General features: G+C 36.7%; 1 protein-coding gene across 7 annotated transcripts in view; it reads left to right on the forward strand.

Annotated features, from left to right (window-relative positions):
* Positions 1-22042, forward strand: part of LOC133635907 (protein FAM135B-like) — a 144109-nt gene that overhangs the window by 46279 nt on the left and 75788 nt on the right. For all 7 annotated transcript variants that reach the window (XM_062029356.1, XM_062029360.1, XM_062029358.1 and 4 more), the window contains 2 exons: positions 4989-5085; positions 11352-11431. In XM_062029356.1, coding sequence (XP_061885340.1) covers positions 5009-5085; positions 11352-11431 — 157 coding nt within the window. In that variant the 5' untranslated portion in view covers positions 4989-5008. The remainder of the gene's footprint in view (positions 1-4988; positions 5086-11351; positions 11432-22042) is intronic.

Below are 22042 nucleotides of genomic sequence, written 5' to 3' on the forward strand. Positions count from 1 at the left end.
TGTGTACGTGCACACGCTACATGTGTGTACGTGCACACGCTACATGTGTGTACGACACATTGTGAGTGACAGACTCATTCCTCAAGCTAACAGCTCATTTTCATTCAATATAAATTAGTCATTGGAAAAAAAATTGAGACTTTTTTTTTTCAAAAAATGTTGTTCTGTTAAGCCGCTAATGGTAACATAAGCAAGCCGGTGGTGTTCTTGTTATATTTTTTAGTTTGAAAACTCTGAGCAAGTTCTCATCACAGCCAGTGCTTAACTTGTGGTGACCTCAGTAAAGCTGGTGTAATTCCAGCCTTGACCACAAGTTCTGGACACTTCCTCAGGTACACTTGGCAAGCTCTGAATAAAAACTGCATTTGCAAAGTATGATATTGCATAGTTTAGCTCAAGTATTTGTCTTTCAAACTACTGTATATCCTCACACTTATCATCACACTTCAACATCTCTAACATGTAAATACTGCCTCCTTGCTGGGTCAGCATTGCAGTGGACATTTGTATTTTGCATAAGAGAGTTATTGGTTTTCCATCCATCCATTTTCTAACGCTTATTCCCTTCGGGGTTTTCCTTTCTGACAAAATAAATGTCCACTGCAGAGGACAATGCTTATTCACATTCCTAATATTTTGCATTTTGTGCATCAATATTTTAAAAAAATATTTACTGTTAAAATGTAAATTGTTTTTATTATGATATTGTCTCAAGGAAACATTCTTAGGCACCATCATCACTGATATCTATCTTGAGCAAGCTACCGTATTTTTCGGATTATAAATCACAGTTTTTTCATAGTTTGCGATTTATTCTCTGGAGCGACTTATGTGTGAAATGATTAACACATTACTGTAAAATATCAAATAATATTATTTATCTCATTCACGTAAGAGACTAGGTGTATATCAGCACGTTCTCACTTGGTTATTTATGCCTCATCAGTGTTTCCCATAAACTGCCAAGATACCTGTGGCGGTGGGGGCGTGGCTATGAGCGTGGTCACCATGACATCATCGAGTAATTTGCATAATTTCAAAAAATGTATACTTACTAATTAATAATAACAGTTTTGTTTTAAACGTCCATCCATCCATCCATCCATTTTACAATATAATTACAACACTTTATGTACATATTTATATACAGATTTGAACAATAAGTTATTCACTGAAATATATTTATTAATTGTGGTTCTTACAAAAAATATATCTTATAAAATATAAAAGCTGAAATGTCTCTTAAAGCTCTGCCTCTTTAATTAGTGCCTACTACTACAACCATATTATTTACCAGCAACATAAAGTGAAACAGAGGCAGAGGTGTCCTGCCACAGTCAGTAACAAATAAACAGAAAACAGTAGTGGTCAAATACAAATAAGGCAACAAGAGAAGTATCCTACACTTCTCTTTTGTCAAGTAAATCAATCTGAACAGCCGATATGGGCATCTACATCAACTATATGATTTGTCTGAGAAGCTGGACAGGACAAAATAAAATATATATATATATATTTTATTTATTTATTTGTGGCGGACGTAATTCTTTCGTGGCGGGCCGCCACAAATAAATGAATGTGTGGGAAACACTGCTCATATAACGTACACTTATTCAGCCTGTTGTTCACTATTCTTTATTTATTTTAAATTGCGTTTCAAATGTCTATTCTTGGTGTTGGCTTTTATCAAATACATTTCCCCCAAAAATGCGACTTATACTCTAGTGCGACTTATGTATGTTTTTTTCCTTCTTTATTATGCATTTTCGGCCGGTGCGATTTAAACTCCAGAGCGACCTATAATCCGAAAAATACGGTAATTTGCAACTAAAAGTCACCCACTAAACAAATACGAATCCACTTTATTACAAAATGACAGTGTTTACATGTATATATTTATCTTTATGTATTGCATCTTATATTGCAATATGTGTCCATTGGATACCTACGACATCTGTGGTGTCTGTGAAGTGATACTTTTCATATTTGCATATGATTTATGGCCCAAATAACAGAAGATACTGACAGATGTTTTCTCATGCAGTCATCGCGTCAAACAAGTCCAAATATGGCAGTGGCGTTATTGTCAGCGTGGGCGCATAATGAACTTATTGATACATTGTCAGGCCAGGTCTAATAATAAAGCCGGATGACGCGTGTGTTATGTAATGTGCAGAGTGGAAAGATGGCTAGTTTTGGGGGAAGACACAAGGTTTAATCTGCTCATCAGTCAAATGATTGTTGAAAAAGGAAACAAACATGGTCTTTGTCTGCGCGAATACCAAGCTTATTTTCTTTGGCAAGTGTACGTCAGAAGAAAAATGCAGAGTCAGCGCAATTGTGCTCAGTACCTTTCCACTTTGACTCATTGGTGTGCTGCAAAGACTGTATCATATGATCATCACGTTCTGCACAGTCCCTCCACAGTGTGTTCTGATTGTTGCCGCCTAAAATGTTGCACTTTACAACGTTGCAATGTTTTCAATTGATTGGAATCAACTTATTTTATGAACTTGTTATCAATGTTTTAAATGTCTACTGTAACCTTAACTCTAAAAAGAACGGGTGTGGAACACTATTTGGAAAACAAATACTATATTGATGTTTTACTTGTTTTATAGCACACAGACTTAAAAGTACACACTCGATGGCAGTAATAGTACATACTCAAAACTCATTGTCAAATTATTGAACTGTTTTAATTCATTATAACTAGGGCTGCAACTAACGATTAATTTTATAATCGATGATGTATCTGTCGATTATTACTTCGATTAATAATCGGATAAAAGAGACAAACTACATTTCTATCCTAGCCAGTATTTTGTTGGAAAAAAACAGCATACTGGCACCATACTTATTTTGATTATCGTTTCTCAGCTGTTTGTAAATGTTGCAGTTTATAAATAAAGGTTTATTTAAAAAAAAAAATTATTAAAAAAAAAACCTCTGTGCATAGCATAGATCCAACGAATCGATGACTAAATTAATCGGCAACTATTTTAATAATCGATTTTAATCGATTTAATCGATTAGTTGTTGCAGCCCTAATTATAACTAATGATATTAATAATTATGATTATAAAAAGAATCACCACCAAAGGCTTCCTTATTCGTCCGCATGTTGCAGACATTCTCCGTGTATGTTTTACACTTAAAATGTGTTAGTCCATCTTAAACCTTCATTTATGTTCCGACACATTTACCACCGCACGTTAAGAGCATTTGTGAACTGTTGAGAGATTATCATCACGCTTCAACAACTCTAACATGTAAATGCTGCCTCTTTGCTCGGTCAGCATTGCAAATGAAAATATCTTCTTAATTGTCTTACCCTAAATAAATAAATGTCAAATATATATACACTACCGTTCAAAAGTTTGGGGTCACCCAAAGAATTTAGTGGAATAGCTTTCATTTCTAAGAACAAGAATAGACTGTGGAGTTTCAGATGAAAGTTCTCTTTTTCTGGCCATTTTGAGCGTTTAATTGACCCCACAAATGTGATGCTCCAGAAAGTCAATCTGCTCAAAGGAAGGTCAGTTTTGTAGCTTCTGTAACGAGCTAAAGTGTTTTCAGATGTGTGAACATGATTGCACAAGGGTTTTCTAATCATCAATTAGCCTTCTGAGCCAATGAGCAAACACATTGTACCATTAGAACACTGGAGTGATAGTTGCTGGAAATGGGCCTCGATACACCTATCTAGATATTGCACCAAAAAGCAGACATTTGCAGCTAGAATAGTCATTTACCACATTAGCAATGTATAGAGTGTATTTCTTTCAAGTTAAGACTAGTTTAAAGTTATCTTCATTGAAAAGTACAGTGCTTTTCCTTCAAAAATAAGGACATTTACATGTGACCCCAAACTTTTCAACGGTAGTGTATATATATGTATATTTATATAAAGGCATGTCAACGAGGAAGTGAATGTTTATATAACCCAGAAGGCTTAGCGCTGTAAACAGGAACAGTAAGTACGTCTGAGCTAAACGGGAGGACAACAATTGTGTAAATGAATCAATAAATAGTTGATATATTGTTACACATTGTTGTTCCTGCTTGGTCAACACAAGAAGCAAACATAAGTTTTCATCAAACAGTTGGCGTGCAAATTTGATTGAGAGAAATGTGCAAGGAATTGTTGGGCGTTGGACAAAGTTGCAAGGCCGTGAATAAACGTGAATTGGTGCAATCGTAATTTAGCCGGTCTAAAAGTGAAAGGCCTTGCAGTGATTTATTTATGTGTCTGTTGCTTTCATGCTAATGAACTGTGCTTTTCCAGGTCGGTATCTGACAGTGTGTGCCTCCAAAAAGCACTCTTGTGCACTTTTGCCTCTTTTTTAACTCTGGACCTGTGCAATGTAATAGATGACACATACAACAATGTCACATTGCAAATAACAGGTTCACATTTTACCAGCAACATCGTGCTCGTTTGGTCGATATGCCGAAGAAAAAAAAAGATCCAAATGACATCTGACTGAAGGATGTCTGGCGGAGCTCACATTTTTATTTTAAGATGTGCAATGAAGAAATGTCTGTAGGGACACATTACTCTTAGTGCATCCTTAAACTAGCAATGCTGCATAATAGGCCATCATTTTTAGTGTGGTTTTTTTTTAGGGATTTTGATTGGGTTTTGGATAATGGCCAACATTGCTTATTATTACAACCATGAAAAGTATTTAACAAACACAATTTCACATTGCTGGCACGTTGTCTGTTTTAAAGTGCACGTACTGTACATTGAGTGGATCGTGTTTCAGTCATTTGATACCTCACTTTCACTTGTAGTCATTTCATCTCTCAAGGCCTTCCTTCATACTCTGCTGGATAGAAAATGTAAATTCACGTCTGTGTTTTGTCCAAAGGGATTTAGACATTGTTGGTTAAATGGAAGACAAACACACTGTGTGTTTGTGTCTCAGCATATGGTCTCTGAAATATCAATGTGTGCCAAATCCTGTGTTGTCTTCCTGCAGGTGATGAGTCGGACCACATCATGTCTGAAGTACAGGGCACACTGGAGTTTTCCGTAGAGTTGCACAAGTTTCACAATGTGGATCTTTTCCAAAGAGGGTAAGAAAATATCAAAGATGAAATGTATCGTGATGATTATCTTTACAGTACTCATTACACACCCAACTAATTGATTGGACCTGCAGGTCATACACAGGGAATGAAATACAGGAGGCAATTTGTTGGCCAATTAAAATACCAACACCTTCCACTCAGTGCATGTTGTATTATGTAGGACATTTTGTGGGAGTAATATGATATAGGTTACATTTGCATGATAGCCGTAGCCAGCAGCTGAAATGTGCTGATTAAATCTACTGCTGTGATTCTCGCTGGTGGTACACCAAAGGATCACTTCATGAAATATTGTACTGACGTGACTCCAGCCGTTATCGCAGGGTTATCAGCCTTTAATGGAAGTCCGACTACTGTAGGCCGTAGTCAACGGCAAAATAAATTAATAAATAAGACAGAACCGTCATTTTCCTTTACCCAGCCAATCAGCTTGCAGAACACACGTAAAGAAAGACGAACATTAGCAGAGAAAGCTGCACGCAACTAGGACGCTTTCAAGGCCATGGGAAACCACACCATCTGTTGAACTTTGAATAAAGTACACGTGGAACATAACATAGAACCCAGTCCGTTACAATATACACTACCGTTCAAAAGTTTGGGGTCACCCAAACAATTTAGTGGAATAGCCTTCATTTCTAAGAACAAGAATAGACTGTGGAGTTTCAGATGAAAGTTCTCTTTTTCTGGCCATTTTGAGCGTTTAATTGAGCCCACAAATGTGATGCTCCAGAAAGTCAATGTGCTCAAAGGAAGGTCAGTTTTGTAGCTTCTGTAACGAGCTAAAGTGTTTTCAGATGTGTGAACATGATTGCACAAGGGTTTTCTAATCATCAATTAGCCTTCTGAGCCAATGAGCAAACACATTGTACCATTAGAACACTGGAGTGATAGTTGCTGGAAATGGGCCTCTATACACCTATGTAGATATTGCACCAAAAAGCAGACATTTGCAGCTAGCATAGTCATTTACCACATTAGCAATGTAAAGAGTGTATTTCTTTCAAGTTAAGACTAGTTTAAAGTTATCTTCATTGAAAAGTACAGTGCTTTTCCTTCAAAAATAAGGACATTTACATGTGACCCCAAACTTTTGAACGCTAGTGTAGATTCAATAAAAAGATATTAAAAACATGAAATGCTAATGAAAATCTTTTCAACTGATGACACGAAAATGAAAGGAGATACAAATTAAGTTCTTGTCTTTTTTGGACTACAGAGCGCATCAAGATATAAGCAGCACCCACTAAATTTTAGAAGAAAAAATGTTTTTTACATCTATTAGCCCGAATATAAGCCTCAAATATATAACGTTGTGAAATTAGTTATTTACACCGTAAGATTCTGTAAATGTTTATTTACAGACCTTGTTTCCAATCGGTGTCTGTAACACGGCAGTAAAACGGCTGATCAAACAAAAAAGAAGTCATGGTCAGGGACCCACGAGCTGTGCAAGCTAGCTCTCCAATCAGCTAAACACACCCAATAACTCCACGCCGACTTTTTGGTGAATTTACTGAGGAATTGGTGAAAGTGAAACAATACAAAAAGAATGCCTTTGTAAGTTAATACAACTAACCCAGGCACTCGTTGACGTGTTCGTATATTAGCTAATGCTAATGTCATTAGCATTACTATAGCACTTACATGAAAACACTCCTACAGACATCACACTTGGGACAGTTTAGTAAGTATAAATTGTTGTAGTTATATTGTAAAACTAAGAAATGTTGCTTGGAGTGATGATTGAATCCATACGAGCAGAAACGCTATGGCCTGCTAGAAGAATGGTACTCCGGTTGAAAAAAAAAAGAAAGAAAAAGCACTACCGTTAAATGAAAGAACACTGCAGCACCCGCTGTGAGAAAATTGGTCCAAAAGATGCAGCCATAGCACAAACTATAAAACACCCGGTTTTGGCTTCCTAACAATATCAGCACAATGTTTCAACTTGTTCATTATTCTCTCTTACTACATACTAATGTTTGAGCAGAACAAATGAAATAGTACACAATAAATGATACAAAGCAAAAAGTACTACTCTTTTAAATATTTAGATTTTTCACCTCAATTCCCCGTGTGTCCATGGAATTATTCCCTAAGTTTGTAAACTAAAGCAACAAAAATTACATTTTGAAAAAATAAACATATGGACTTAATCACTGTAGTCTGGATCATATACTAATTCGGTCCCCTCCAAGGTTTCTCATTGTCCCATTGGGTTGAGTTTTTCCTTGCCCTGATGTGGGATCTGAGCCCAGGATGTCGTTGTGGCTTGTGCAGCCCTTTGAGACACTCGTGATTTAGGGCTATATAAGTAAACATTGATTGATTGATTGAATTGGACCCATGCTAGTATCCGTTTATGGATGGTTGTGCCCCCCTTTTATGTGTTTCCTGACTGTGACTTAAGAATCGACTTGTTCATTTCCTGTTAATATCTGCTTTCTTTCTACAGTATTGATGTACATACAGTATATGTATCAATACTTTCTACTGCGCTTGTAATTTACCAAGTACTTATTACTTGCCGGTGTTTAAAGCTAACTTATCAACTTTTACCTTGAAAATAATTTTTTGTCTTGAAAATCAACTTCAAGACAAAAAATAATTTTCAAGGTAAAAGTTGAAATTTTTTTTAATTTTTTTTTGTGTTGAAAATCAACTTGTCAGCACGGAGGGGTTAGTGCGTCTGCCTCACAATACGAAGGTCCTGAGCAGTCCTGGGTTCAATCCCAGGCTCGGGATCTTTCTGTGTGGAGTTTGCATGTTCTCCCCGTGACTGCGTGGCTTCTACTCCGGCTTCCTCCCACCTCCAAAGACATGCACCAGGGGATAGGCCCCTCCCACCTCCAAAGACATGCACCTGGGGATAGGCCCCTCCCACCTCCAAAGACATGCACCAGGGGATAGGCCCCTCCCACCTCCAAAGACATGCACCAGGGGATAGGCCCCTCCCACCTCCAAAGACATGCACCTGGGGATAGGCCCCTCCCACCGCCAAAGACATGCACCGGGGGATAGGCCCCTCCCACCTCCAAAGACATGCACCTGGGGATAGGCCCCTCCCACCTCCAAAGACATGCACCAGGGGATAGGCCCCTCCCACCTCCAAAGACATGCACCTGGGGATAGGCCCCTCCCACCTCCAAAGACATGCACCTGGGGATAGGCCCCTCCCACCTCCAAAGACATGCACCTGGGGATAGGCCCCTCCCACCTCCAAAGACCTGCACCTGGGGATAGGTTGATTGGCAACACTAAATGGTCCCTAGTGTGTGAATGTGAGTGTGAATGTTGTCTGTTTATCTGTGTTGGCCCTGTGATGAGGTGGCGACTTGTCCAGGGTGTACCCCGCCTTCCGCCCGATTGTAGCTGAAAATAATTTTTTGTCATGAAATTCAACTTTTACCTTGAAAATAATTTTTTGTCTTGAAAATAATTTTTTTTCCTTAAAAATAATTTTTTGTCTTGAAAATCAACTTTTAGCTTGAAAATAATTTTTTGTCTTGAAAATAATTTTTTGTCATGAAGTTCAACTTTTACCTTGGAAATATTTTTTTGTCTTGAAAATAATTTTTTGTCATGAAGTTCAACTTTTACCTTGGAAATATTTTTTTGTCTTGAAAATCAACTTTTAGCTTGAAAATAATTTTTTGTCTTGAAAATCATTTTTTGTCTTGAAAATCATTTTTTGTCATGAAGTTCAACTTTTACCTTGGAAATATTTTTTTGTCTTGAACATCATTTTTTTCCTTAAAAAACATTTTTTGTCTTAAAAATCAACTTTTACCTTGAAAATCATTTTTTGTCATGAAAATCAACTTTTACCTTGAAAATAATTTTTTGTCTTGAAAATAATTTTTTTCCTTAAAAATAATATTTTGTCTTAAAAATCAACTTTTACCTTGAAAATAATTTTTTGTCATGAAAATCAACTTTTACCTTGAAATAAGTTTTTTTGTTGAAAATCAAATTTTACATTGAAAATCAACTTTTACCTTGAAAATAATTTTTTGTCATGAAAATCAACTTTTACCTTGAAATAAGTTTTTTTGTTGAAAATCAAATTTTACATTGAAAATCAACTTTTACCTTGAAAATAATTTTTTGTCATAAAAATAATAATTTTTCCTTGAAAATCAACTTTTACCTTGAAAATCCTTTTTGGTCTTGAAAATCAACTTTTACCTTGGAAATATTTTTTTGTCTTGAACATCATTTTTTTCCTTAAAAAACATTTTTTGTCTTAAAAATCAACTTTTACCTTGAAAATCATTTTTTGTCATGAAAATCAACTTTTACCTTGAAAATAATTTTTCCTTGAAAATCAACTTTTACCTTGAAAATCCTTTTTGGTCATGAAAATCAACTTTTACCTTGAAAATAATTTTTTGTCATGAAAATCAACTTTTACCTTGAAATAAGTTTTTTTGTTGAAAATCAAATTTTACATTGAAAATCAACTTTTACCTTGAAAATAATTTTTTGTCATAAAAATAATAATTTTTCCTTGAAAATCAACTTTTACCTTGAAAATCCTTTTTGGTCTTGAAAATCAACTTTTACCTTGGAAATCATTTTTAGTCTTGAAAATAATTTTTTTCCTTAAAAATAATTTTTTGTTTTAAAAATCAACTTTTACCTTGAAAATAATTTTTTGTCATGAAAATCAACTTTTACCTTGAAATATTTTTTTGTGTTGAAAATCAAATTTTACATTGAAAATCAACTTTTACCTTGAAAATAATTTTTTGTCATAAAAATAATTTTTTTCTTTGAAAATAATTTTTTGTCTTGAAAATCAACTTTTACCTTGAAAATAATTTTTTGTCTTGAAAATATTTTTTTTCCTTAAAAATAATATTTTGTCTTAAAAATCAACTTTTACCTTGAAAATAATTTTTTGTCATGAAAATCAACTTTTACCTTGAAATAATTTTTTGTGTTGAAAATCAAATTTTACATTGAAAATCAACTTTTACCTTGAAAATAATTTTTTGTCATAAAAGTAATTTTTTTCTTTGAAAATAATTTTTTGTCTTGAAAATCAACTTTTACCTTGAAAATATTTTTTTGTCTTGAAAATCAACTTTTACCTTGAAAATCATTTTTTGTCTTGAAAATATTTTTTTTTCCTTAAAAATAATATTTTGTCTTAAAAATCAACTTTTACCTTGAAAATAATTTTTTGTCATGAAAATCAACTTTTACCTTGAAATAAGTTTTTGTGTTGAAAATCAAATTTTACATTGAAAATCAACTTTTACCTTGAAAATAATTTTTTGTCATAAAAATAATAATTTTTCCTTGAAAATCAACTTTTACCTTGGAAATCATTTTTAGTCTTGAAAATAATTTTTTTCCTTAAAAATAATTTTTTGTCTTAAAAATCAACTTTTACCTTGAAAATATTTTTTTGTCATGAAAATCAACTTTTACCTTGAAAATCCTTTTTGGTCTTGAAAATCAACTTTTACCTTGAAAATCAACTTTTACCTTGAAAATCATTTTTAATTAGCTTAGCAATGCCTGCTCCTGGCTCGCTCTCGGTGTGTAACATGTTTAGCCTCGTACTAACAAATGCAGTCTGTAAAAGGGTGTGATTATTATTAACCTTATCATTATTTATTTATTATTAACCTAACCATATTAAACTAACATTTATCATTTATATAACCTGGGGAAGCGGCGACACACTGTATGGAGGAGCTGCTGTATTGTCAGCAGGGGAAATAAAAATAAATAGTGATCTGTGTTTGTGATCGGCATTAATCGGCAATGGTGATGACGTATTTTTTCACAAAAATTAGCCGATACGTATCGGGGGCTGATCATCCCTAGTCATTATGTGCTAAAAGCCGGACAAAGGTGGGGTATGATCCTTATAACGCTGTGAAAAGACATCTGTGTAGAATCATGACCGTGTATATTTGCACTTCCGCTCCTGAAACACTGCACACTAAAGGGGGAAGGTTTGTGGAAACATGCACCCATACTGTTGTTTTTCAACTCAATCATCACACAATTTGTTACACGCCTTCATTGGACTGACAGGAACACGTGTGTCAAATCTGAGCAAGATTGCTTGGAAAACATGGCGGTCATCTTCCTAATTGTCCATAAGTCTAATAGAAATATCCTCACTATTACATGTATGCTAGCGTGTCTATCAAAGCAACCAATAGGGGGCGCCACACATGTCATTACAAGTGTGCATGTGCACCAGCCTAAATGTTCCTCTTCTTCAGGTTCTACCAGGTGCGAACAGGATTAAAGGTCTCCCCCCGGGTGCCCCACAGGGTGATAGTGACCACTCAAGATAATGCAGGTGAGAGCTGATCATTTATATATTCATGGCAATCTGCTTTACAGTCTCCTTCTCCAGAAACCCAGGAAGTCAATTCACTGACAACATGATTCACAGAAATAAGTTATTTTTAGCTACCCGTGGCTTGGCCGTGTGTGTGTGTGTGTGTGTGTGTGTGTGTGTGTGTGTGTGTGTGTGTGTGTGTGTGTGTGTGTGTGTGTGTGTGTGTGTGTGGACACAGGCCAAGTGAGTACATGTTTAATTGGTAGGGGTTCCTGCCTGCCGTCATTAGAGAGATGACAAGTTATTTCCCTACCTCATTAGGTTATGGCAGGACTATTCAAACTATCCAGCCTGGCCCACCAGTTTAGTTCAAATATTAGGGTCCTTAAAAACTGTGGCCATTATGTAAACATGCCGTTGTCTAAGAAGATTTGTCCATGTTCATGACTGATGAGGCACTTATTAACAGCAAACATGTACCGCATTTTTCGGAGTATAAGTCGCTCCGGAGTATAAGTCGCACCGGCCAAAAATGCATAATAAAGAAGGAAAAAAACATATATAAGTCACCCTGGAGTATAAGTCGCATTTTTTGGGGAAATGTATTTGATAAAAGCCAACAGCAAGAATAGACAATTTAAAATGTGTAAAGAATAGTGAACAACAGGCTGAATAAGTGTACGTTATATGAGGCATAAATAACCAACTGGTATGTTAACGTAACATATTATGGTAAGAGTCATTCAAATAACTATAACATATAGAACATGCTATACGTTTACCAAACAATCTGTCACTCCTAAATCCCATGAAATCTTATACGTCTAGTCTCTTACGTGAATGAGATCAATAATATTATTTGATATTTTACAGTAATGTGTTAATCATTTCACACATAAGTCGCTCCTGAGTATAAGTCGCACCCCCGGCCAAACTATGAAAAAAACTGCGACTTATAGTCCGAAAAATACGGTACTATACCTAGGGATGATGTTTGATAAGAAATTATCGAGTTCGAGCCTATTATCGAATCCTCTTATCGAACCGATTCCTTATGGATTCTCTTATGGAGTCCAGATAGGTTGTTGTATATGGAAAAAAACACACAATATTTGGTTTAACAAAAACTCACTTTTATTATATAAGAAAACAATTTAATCTAATAAATAAATAAATATTGAATGTTACCCCCCTAACAAAATAAAATAAAATAAATAAATATTGACTGTTGTTACCAAAAGTATATTAAGTGGGATTTTTCAGAAAAACAAATATATACAGTAACACAAAAACAAGCTGTCTCTGTGATCACTATAGGTGTATAAATAATAATATAGTGTTAAATAAAATCAGTCCCTTGGGCACAAAACTGAAAATAATACAGCTTTCCAAAAAGTGCACTTCTGCTGCTATTTGACATAACTGTTTGTTATGATGCTTTGACATTTTTGCACTTTATTTCTTTATTGAAAGAAAATTCTATGAAGAGAAAAGTTGTTTGCAAATGTGGTTACAATGCTAAAAAATGAAAAGTTAAAGCTAAAAAAAGAAATACACTATAATACACAAACATTATTTCTTTATAGGGGGAAAGATGTTATGAGCTAGGGAAAATAACAACTACACTACCCAGCATGCAACGGGAGTGACGAGCATGCGCGGTAGCCCCGAAAAGTGTTGTTGCATATCGTCACCCGGCAGCTAAGAATGAGCACGCTGTGAAAGTAAACATCAAGAACTCAGCCAACACGCCTCATCTGCATTATTTATAATTAGACAGATAACACATATACAGTGTGATTTTGTAACGTTTACAAGGAAAGAAAAACAAAAGTTAAAAAAGGGATATCATGTCATATATGTTGTATATATATGTATGTGCTGCGGTGTCATATATGTTGTATATATATGTATGTGCTGCGGTGTCATATATGTTGTATATATATGTATGTGCTGCAGTGTCATATATGTTGTATATATATGTATGTGCTGCAGTGTCATATATGTTGTATATATATGTATGTGCTGCGGTGTCATATATGTTGTATATATATGTATGTGCTGCAGTGTTGTATATATATGTATGTGCTGCGGTGTCATATATGTTGTATATATATGTATGTGCTGCAGTGTTGTATTTATATGTATGTGCTGCGGTTGCTTTAAGAAGGTTGTGACAGCTGCCGTAAAGGAGGTGCGTTGCTAGCCTGGTTGCTATGTTTCCGGTTGGTGGTAAAAGTGTTGGTCATGTGTTTGTACCCTGCTGAGATCTTTCAGTAAAGTTATTCATTGGATTATACTTTTTGTTTTGAACTTTATTACACCTTGGAGCGCTTTTTCCCGTCCATTATTTTCCTGCTTTCGCTATCTGCGCCTAATGACTGAGCTACGTGACGTCATTTCTTGTGATGTCTCGCGGGGCATTTCTGGTCGGGACGGGATTCGTTCCGAGGGATTCGAATAAAGAACCAACTCTTTTTCTTTACTATAGTGGTCTCGATAACGGGTACCGATTCTCAAAAAGGGATTCGAGTCCGAGGACTCGGTTCTTTTCTTATCGAACAACCGGGAAAAGCGGTTTCGAGTATCATCCCTAACTATACCTACAATAGTATTTATAGCCCTTCAACTTTTGTATTGATTTTGTCACATCACAAACATAAATGTATTTTATTTGCATGTTATGTGAAAGACCAACACCAAGTGGTATACAACGGTGAAGTAAAAAGAAATGATACATGATTTCTTGTGCAAAAGTATTCAGCCCCTTTGAGTCAATACTTGGTGGAAGCACCTTTTGTGTCCAGCAGCTTTGCACAACTAGTGACTGAAATGTTCTTTGCTAAACAGCTCAAGCTCAGTCAGATTAGGTGTGGAGCGTTTGTGAAAGGCCGTTTTCAGATCTTTTCGATTGGATTTAGGTCTGGACTTTGACTGGGCCATTATAACAAAAGAATATGTTTTGTTTTAAACCATTCCATCGTAGCCCAGGCTTTATGTTGTTGTCCTGCTGGAAGGTGAAGCTCTGCCACAGTCATACATCTTTGGCAGACTCCAACAGCTTTTCTTCCAGGATTGTTCCGTATTTGGCTCCATCCCTGTTGAAGAGCAGCACCCCCAGATCATGATGCTGCCACCATGGGAACAGTGTGTGCAGCGTTACTTCACATAGCGTTTTGCATTTAGGCTAAAAAGCTCAGTTTTGGTCTGGTCTGAACAAAGAACCCTTTTCCAAGTGTTGTCAACATGGTTTATGTCAAACTTATTGTGGTTTTCTTTGAACAATGGCTCTCTTCTTGTCACTATTCCATAAAGACCACAATTGTGCAGTGCACGACTAATAGTTGTCCTGTGGACAGATTCCTCCACCTGAGCTGTGGCTCTTTGCAGTTGGTCCAGAGTCACCTTGGGCCTTTTGGCTGCATCACTGACCAGTGCTCTCCTTGTAACTTTGCAATGGATGGCCTTTTTTGATAGTTTTACAGTTGTTCCATACACTTTCTGTCTCCGGATGATGAATTAATTGAACAGTGCTTTTGTGAAATGTTCAAAGCTTGGGAAATCTTATAGCCTAAACCTGCTTTAATCTGATCCACAACTTTAACCTGTCTGGTGTGTTCCTTGGAGTTCCTGACTTCTTAACCAACCTCTGAGGCACAGTGTTACAGAACAGCTGGATTGTTCCTGAGATGAGATTACACACAGGTGGACAGTATTTGGTTACTAGCAATCTTCAGCCAATCGGTTGCACTGAAAGGGGACTGAACACTTTTGCACACTGCACTTTGAGTTTTTTTTTAGTTTGAGTTTGAGTTTATTTCGGACATGCAAGCATACAACATGGTACATCACAATTTCCAGTTTCTTTTCAACAAGTTCGAAAAGGAGTAGGAAGAAGCAGAGCTTATTTAATCCTACCCCTTTTCTTTACATAACAGTTGCAAAACTTTTTGTTCACTTCCTGTTCACAATTTTTTCACAATAAACTCCATAAGTAATCACAATAAAAATAAATAAATAAATAATAGTAAGAATTTAATAATAATAATTGGTGAAGTAAGTCATATTTCATATGATGAGATAAGTAAGATTACTTTAAGAATGAATGAATGGATGGATGAAATAAATTGAGAATGTTTGCTCACTTTGCTTTTTTTATTTGGAAACAATGTTTTGAATCATGTATGTTTTTATTCAAGTGTATATTACTGTTTTGGTCCTTCACGTAAGATTCCAATAGAATATATATTTTTGTGGTTTTATTGTGACAAAATATGGAAAAGTTGCAATTAGCTGTACACTACCGTTCAAAAGTTTGGGGTCACCCAAACAATTTAGTGGAATAGCCTTCATTTCTAAGAACAAGAATAGACTGTCGAGTTTCAGGTGAAAATTCTCTTTTTCCGGCCATTTTGAGCATTTAATTGACCCCACAAATGTGATGCTCCAGAAAGTCAATCTGCTCAAAGGAAGGTCAGTTTTGTAGCTTCTGTAAGGAGCTAAAGTGTTTTCAGATGTGTGAACATGATTGCACAAGGGTTTTCTAATCATCAATTAGCCTTCTGAGCCAATGAGCAAACACATTGTACCATTAGAACACTGGAGTGATAGTTGCTGGAAATGGGCCTCTATACACCTATGTAGATATTGCACCAAAAAGCAGACATTTGCAGCTAGAATAGTCATTTACCACATTAGCAATGTATAGAGTGTATTTCTGTAAAGTTAAGACTAGTTTAAAGTTATCTTCATTGAAAAGTACAGTGCTTTTCCTTCAAAAATAAGGACATTTACATGTGACCCCAAACTTTTGAACGCTAGTGTATATTTCAGATTAATCACACAACTGTGATTACTCGCAGTAAATTACTTGTGTGTGTCATTTAAAATTTTTTTTTTTTTCCACCTCCCTTTACCATTTTTATATATTTTTGAAAAAGCTCCAGGGAGCCACGAGGGCGACACTAAAGAGCCACGGGTTGCAGACCCTCGGCTTAAACCATTAACTTTGACATACCTAATAAATATGTTTATGAAAAATGAAAACAAATAAATTGAAGGAAAATACTGTTTCTGAGTCTGTCAGTTCTGTCTGGGATGCTCGACATGTACAGTAGAGGACACAACAATGTGACCACATCTCCAAAAATGAAGACTAGTGTCATTTACTTGCCACCATGATAGACTGGAACATTCTTCAGATGCAGGCCTGATGTGTTTACAACACCAGGGAGGGAGGGGTCTGTGACCCACTTTGGGTCCCAATCCACCAGTTAAGAACCACTAATCTAAAGGATCTTTGACTAAAGCTGTTAACAGCAGAGATATTGTAGCATAGCGGATCTTTGTGTGGTGTTTAATTTATGGCTTTATTCATCATTGTTATAAGCATGTTTTGAAGTAAAAATGTGGAGGTAGCCTACATCTATGGTCCTTTGCTTTCTGAAAATATCACCCTCAGAACAATTTAGTTAGTCTTAAATTGCTATATTTGTAGTTTAGGATGTTGTTGTTGCTTAAAACAGTGTTTTTCAATCTTTTTTGAGCCAAGGCACATTTTTTTGCGTTGGAAAAAATGCCCCAACAGAAATCACTAAAAAACGAAACTCAGTTGACAGTAAAAAGTCGTTTTCACAATTGTTGGATATGACTTTAAAGCATAACCAAGCATGCATCAATATAGCTCTTGTCTCAAAGTAGGTGTACTGTCACCACCTGTCACATCACACCCTGACCTATTTTGTATTTTTTGCTGTTTTCCTGCGTGTAGTGTTTTACTTCTTGTCTTGCGCACCTATTTTTTTTGTATTTTCCAGTAGCAGTTTCATGTCTTCCTTTTGAGCGATATTTCCCGCATCTACTTTGTTTTAGCAATCCAGAATATTTCAGTTGTTTTTATCCTTCTTTGTGGGGACATTGTTGATCGTCATGTCATGTTGGGATGTACTTTGTGGACGCCGTCTTTGCTCCACAGTAAGTCTTTGCTGTCGTCCAGCATTGTGTTTTTGTTTACTTTGTAGCCAGTTCAGTTTTAGTTTAGTTCTGCATAGCCTTCCCTAAGCTTCAATGCCTTTTCTTAGGGGCACTCACCTTTTGTTTATTTTTGGTTTAAGCTTTAGATACCTTTTTACCTGCACCCTGCCTCCCGCTGTTTCCGACATCTACAAAGCTGCCACCTACTGATATGGAAGAGTATTACACGGTTACTCTGCCGAGCTCTAGACAGCACCGACACTCAACAACAACACATCATTTGCAGACTATAATTACTGCTTTGCAAAAAATATTTTTAACCCAAATAGGTGACATTAGATAATCTCCCACGGCACACCAGACTGTATCTCACGGCACACCGCGGCACAGTGGTTGAAAAACACTGTGCTAGAAGACTAAAATGTTCAACAAAACATACGTGTGATTAAGGTAGGCGTGTCCATTTGCAGCCTGTAGCTTATTTTTGCACGGTCCGCGACACAATCGTTAGCATTCTATTATTAGCATAGTTTTTTTATGGCTAGTTTTGTAGGTATACACCTCAGTCATATTTTGGTACTTGACGCATGTTACAGTTAGCACTTTAGCATGAAGCTAATATAGCAGGTGTACACTGCAGTGTCATACATTAGCACTATAGCATGTAGCTAATATAGCAGGTGTACACTGCAGTGTCATACATTAGCACTTTTGCATGTAGCTAATATAGCAGGTGTACACTGCAGTGTCATACATTAGCACTATAGCATGTAGCTAATATAGCAGGTGTACACTGCAGTGTCATACATTAGCACTATAGCATGTAGCTAATATAGCAGGTGTACACTGCAGTGTCATACATTAGCACTTTTGCATGTAGCTAATATAGCAGGTGTACACTGCAGTGTCATACATTAGCACTATAGCATGTAGCTAATATAGCAGGTGTACACTGCAGTGTCATACATTAGCACTATAGCATGTAGCTAATATAGCAGGTGTACACTGCAGTGTCATACATTAGCACTATAGCATGTAGCTAATATAGCAGGTGTACACTGCAGTGTCATACATTAGCACTTTTGCATGTAGCTAATATAGCAGGTGTACACTGCAGTGTCATACATTAGCACTATAGCATGTAGCTAATATAGCAGGTGTACACTGCAGTGTCATACATTTGCACTTTAGCATGTAGCTAATATAGCAGGTGTACACTGCAGTGTCATACATTAGCACTTTAGCATGTAGCTAATATAGCAGGTGTACACTGCAGTGTCATACATTAGCACTTTAGCATGTAGCTAATATAGCAGGTGTACACTGCAGTGTCATACATTAGCACTTTAGCATGTAGCTAATATAGCAGGTGTACACGGCAGTGTCATACATTAGCACTTTAGCATGTAGCTAATATAGCAGGTGTACACGGCAGTGTCATACATTAGCACTTTAGCATGTAGCTAATATAGCAGGTGTACACTGCAGTGTCATACATTAGCACTTTAGCATGTAGCTAATATAGCAGGTGTACACTGCAGTGTCATACATTTGCACTTTAGCATGTAGCTAATATAGCAAGTGTACACTGCAGTGTCATACATTAGCACTTTAGCATGTAGCTAATATAGCAGGTGTACACTGCAGTGTCATACATTAGCACTTTAGCATGTAGCTAATATAGCAGGTGTACACTGCAGTGTCATACATTACCACTTTAGCATGTAGCTAATATAGCAGGTGTACACTGCAGTGTCATACATTACCACTTTAGCATGTAGCTAATATAGCAGGTGTACACTGCAGTGTCATACATTTGCACTTTAGCATGTAGCTAATATAGCAGGTGTACACTGCAGTGTCATACATTTGCACTTTAGCATGTAGCTAATGTAGCAGGTGTACACTGCAGTGTCATACATTTGCACTTTAGCATGTAGCTAATATAGCAGGCGACACGGCAGTGTCATACATTTGCACTTTAGCATGTAGCTAATATAGCAGGTGTACACTGCAGTGTCATACATTAGCACTTTAGCATGTAGCTAATATAGCAGGTGTACACGGCAGTGTCATACATTAGCACTTTAGCATGTAGCTAATATAGCAGGTGTACACTGCAGTGTCATACATTTGCACTTTAGCATGTAGCTAATATAGCAGGTGTACACTGCAGTGTCATACATTAGCACTTTAGCATGTAGCTAATATAGCAGGTGTACACGGCAGTGTCATACATTAGCACTTTAGCATGTAGCTAATATAGCAGGTGTACACAGCAGTGTCATACATTAGCACTTTAGCATGTAGCTAATATAGCAGGTGTACACTGCAGTGTCATACATTTGCACTTTAGCATGTAGCTAATATAGCAGGTGTACACTGCAGTGTCATACATTTTGGTAAGTCCTTAATGCTCACTGCAAGCATGCTATTGTTAGCATAGTACTCTTAACATGATAACTTTTTTTTAGCTCATTGTGCTCATAATTCTTGTTACTTGACGCTATCTGGCCAGCGTGCTAACTGTTAGCATTTGAGTTCTACTTTGACTCTTCAGCATTCACACAAAAGTTCTGCTGAAATTACATTTTGTAGTTATTTGGAAAACAATCTGTATATTCTGCGTGTTTTGAAGGTGTAATCTAGCAAAATGGCCCCCACATCCTTTAATTTGTCCGTCTGTGGCCCTCAGTGGAAAAAAGTTTGGGCACCCTGAAGTAGGCTTGAAATATGCCTCACATCAGCCATAATGTAAAGGGGTTATGCATTCAGTCACTGCGTTTCATTTGGGAAAGAGCCAAAAGGAAATCTGCATCAAACATCCATATTCAGATCATAAGCCCCTCCCCCGCTATGCAGCTCCTTCCACAAGGTCGTGCACGAGGCATCCTGACAGCCAGCCGGCGAGAGGAGAAAAGCACATTTAGCGTACACAGCAACAGGAAATAATCCCTTACTGCGACCAAAGTGCATGCTTGACATTTTATTCCTTTGGCCCAGACGAATGGCTCGGTGTGTGCGTGACGGATTGTGGCAAACACTCCAGTCGAGCATTTAACGATGGCCATTGACTCGCAATAACGTAATGATTTTCAAGGCAGAATGTCATACTTTCATGAAGAGCAATTGTACGCTGCGAGTTTAGTGGGTTTTATTGATGGGCTAGCACAGGGAGAACACACAGCACATGTAGAGTACCAGCGGCTGTAAGCAGATTATGGCTGGGACTGAAGCTTAAGGGCATTTCAGCAAGTTTTAAAGTGCAGGATGTGATAATGCCCCCAAAAAACACGTACAGACGGAAGCGTCCCATGATGCAATAATCTTTTGATGTGTGCACGTGTTGCAAGCATGCATACTATTAATATCAGCAAGTTGTACAGTATGCTGTCATGATAGTCTTCATTACTTTCAACATGTGTTTAAGAGCTCCTCGGGCGTTCATTAGTGCTCGGGCCTGCTCACAACCACTCACCAGGGGGCTTTTAAAAATAATGGAGAGCAAGATTTGAGTTTCACTCGTGCACTTTTAAATGAACTTCTACACGGACCGTGACATTCATATTTGCATGGCCTGGGCAATAACATCTCAGATTTGTTCACTCAATTACATTTTTGGACAATTTTTTTCCTTTACTTTTTAAAGAAAACATTGAATACAAATGATGGAGATAATTCGAAACGAGTTTTTCTTTTATTTGATCAAACACTAGTACCGTATTTTTCGGAGTATAAATCGCTCCGGAGAATAAGTCGCACCGGCCGAAAATGCATAATAAAGAATGAAAAAAACATATATACACTACCGTTCAAAAGTTTGGGGTCACCCAAACAATTTAGTGTAATAGCCTTCATTTCTAAGAACAAGAATAGACTGTGGAGTTTCAGATGAAAGTTCTCTTTTTCTGGCCATTTTGAGCGTTTAATTGACCCCACAAATGTGATGCTCCAGAAACTCAATCTGCTCAAAGGAAGGTCAATTTTCAATCAATCAATCAATCAATGTTTATTTATATAGCCCTAAATCACAAGTGTCTCAAAGGGCTGTACAAGCCACAACGACATCCTCGGTACAGAGCCCACAGACGGGCAAGGAAAAACTCACCCCAGTGGGACGTTTTGTAGCTTCTGTAACGAGCTAAAGTGTTTTCAGATGTGTGAACATGATTGCACAAGGGTTTTCTAATCATCAATTAGCCTTCTGAGCCAATGAGCAAACCCATTGTACCATTAGAACACTGGAGTGATAGTTGCTGGAAATGGGCCTCTATACACCTATGTAGATATTGCACCAAAAAGCAGACATTTGCAGCTAGAATAGTCATTTACCACATTAGCAATGTATAGAGTGTACTTCTTTAAAGTTAAGACTAGTTTAAAGTTATCTTCATTGAAAAATAAGGACATTTTAATGTGACCCCAAACTTTTGAACGGTAGTGTATATATACGTCGCACTAGAGTATAAGTCGGATTTTTTGGGGAAATTTATTTGATAAAAGCCAACAGCAAGAATAGACATTTGAAAGTAAATTTAAAATAAATCAAGAATAGTGAACAACAGGCTGAATAAGTGTACGTTATATGAGGCATAAATAACCAACTGCTATGTTAACGTAACATATTATGGTAAGAGTCATTCAAATAACTATAAC

Source organism: Entelurus aequoreus, linkage group LG20 (genome assembly GCF_033978785.1).
Source record: "Entelurus aequoreus isolate RoL-2023_Sb linkage group LG20, RoL_Eaeq_v1.1, whole genome shotgun sequence".
Taxonomy (NCBI): domain Eukaryota; kingdom Metazoa; phylum Chordata; class Actinopteri; order Syngnathiformes; family Syngnathidae; genus Entelurus; species Entelurus aequoreus.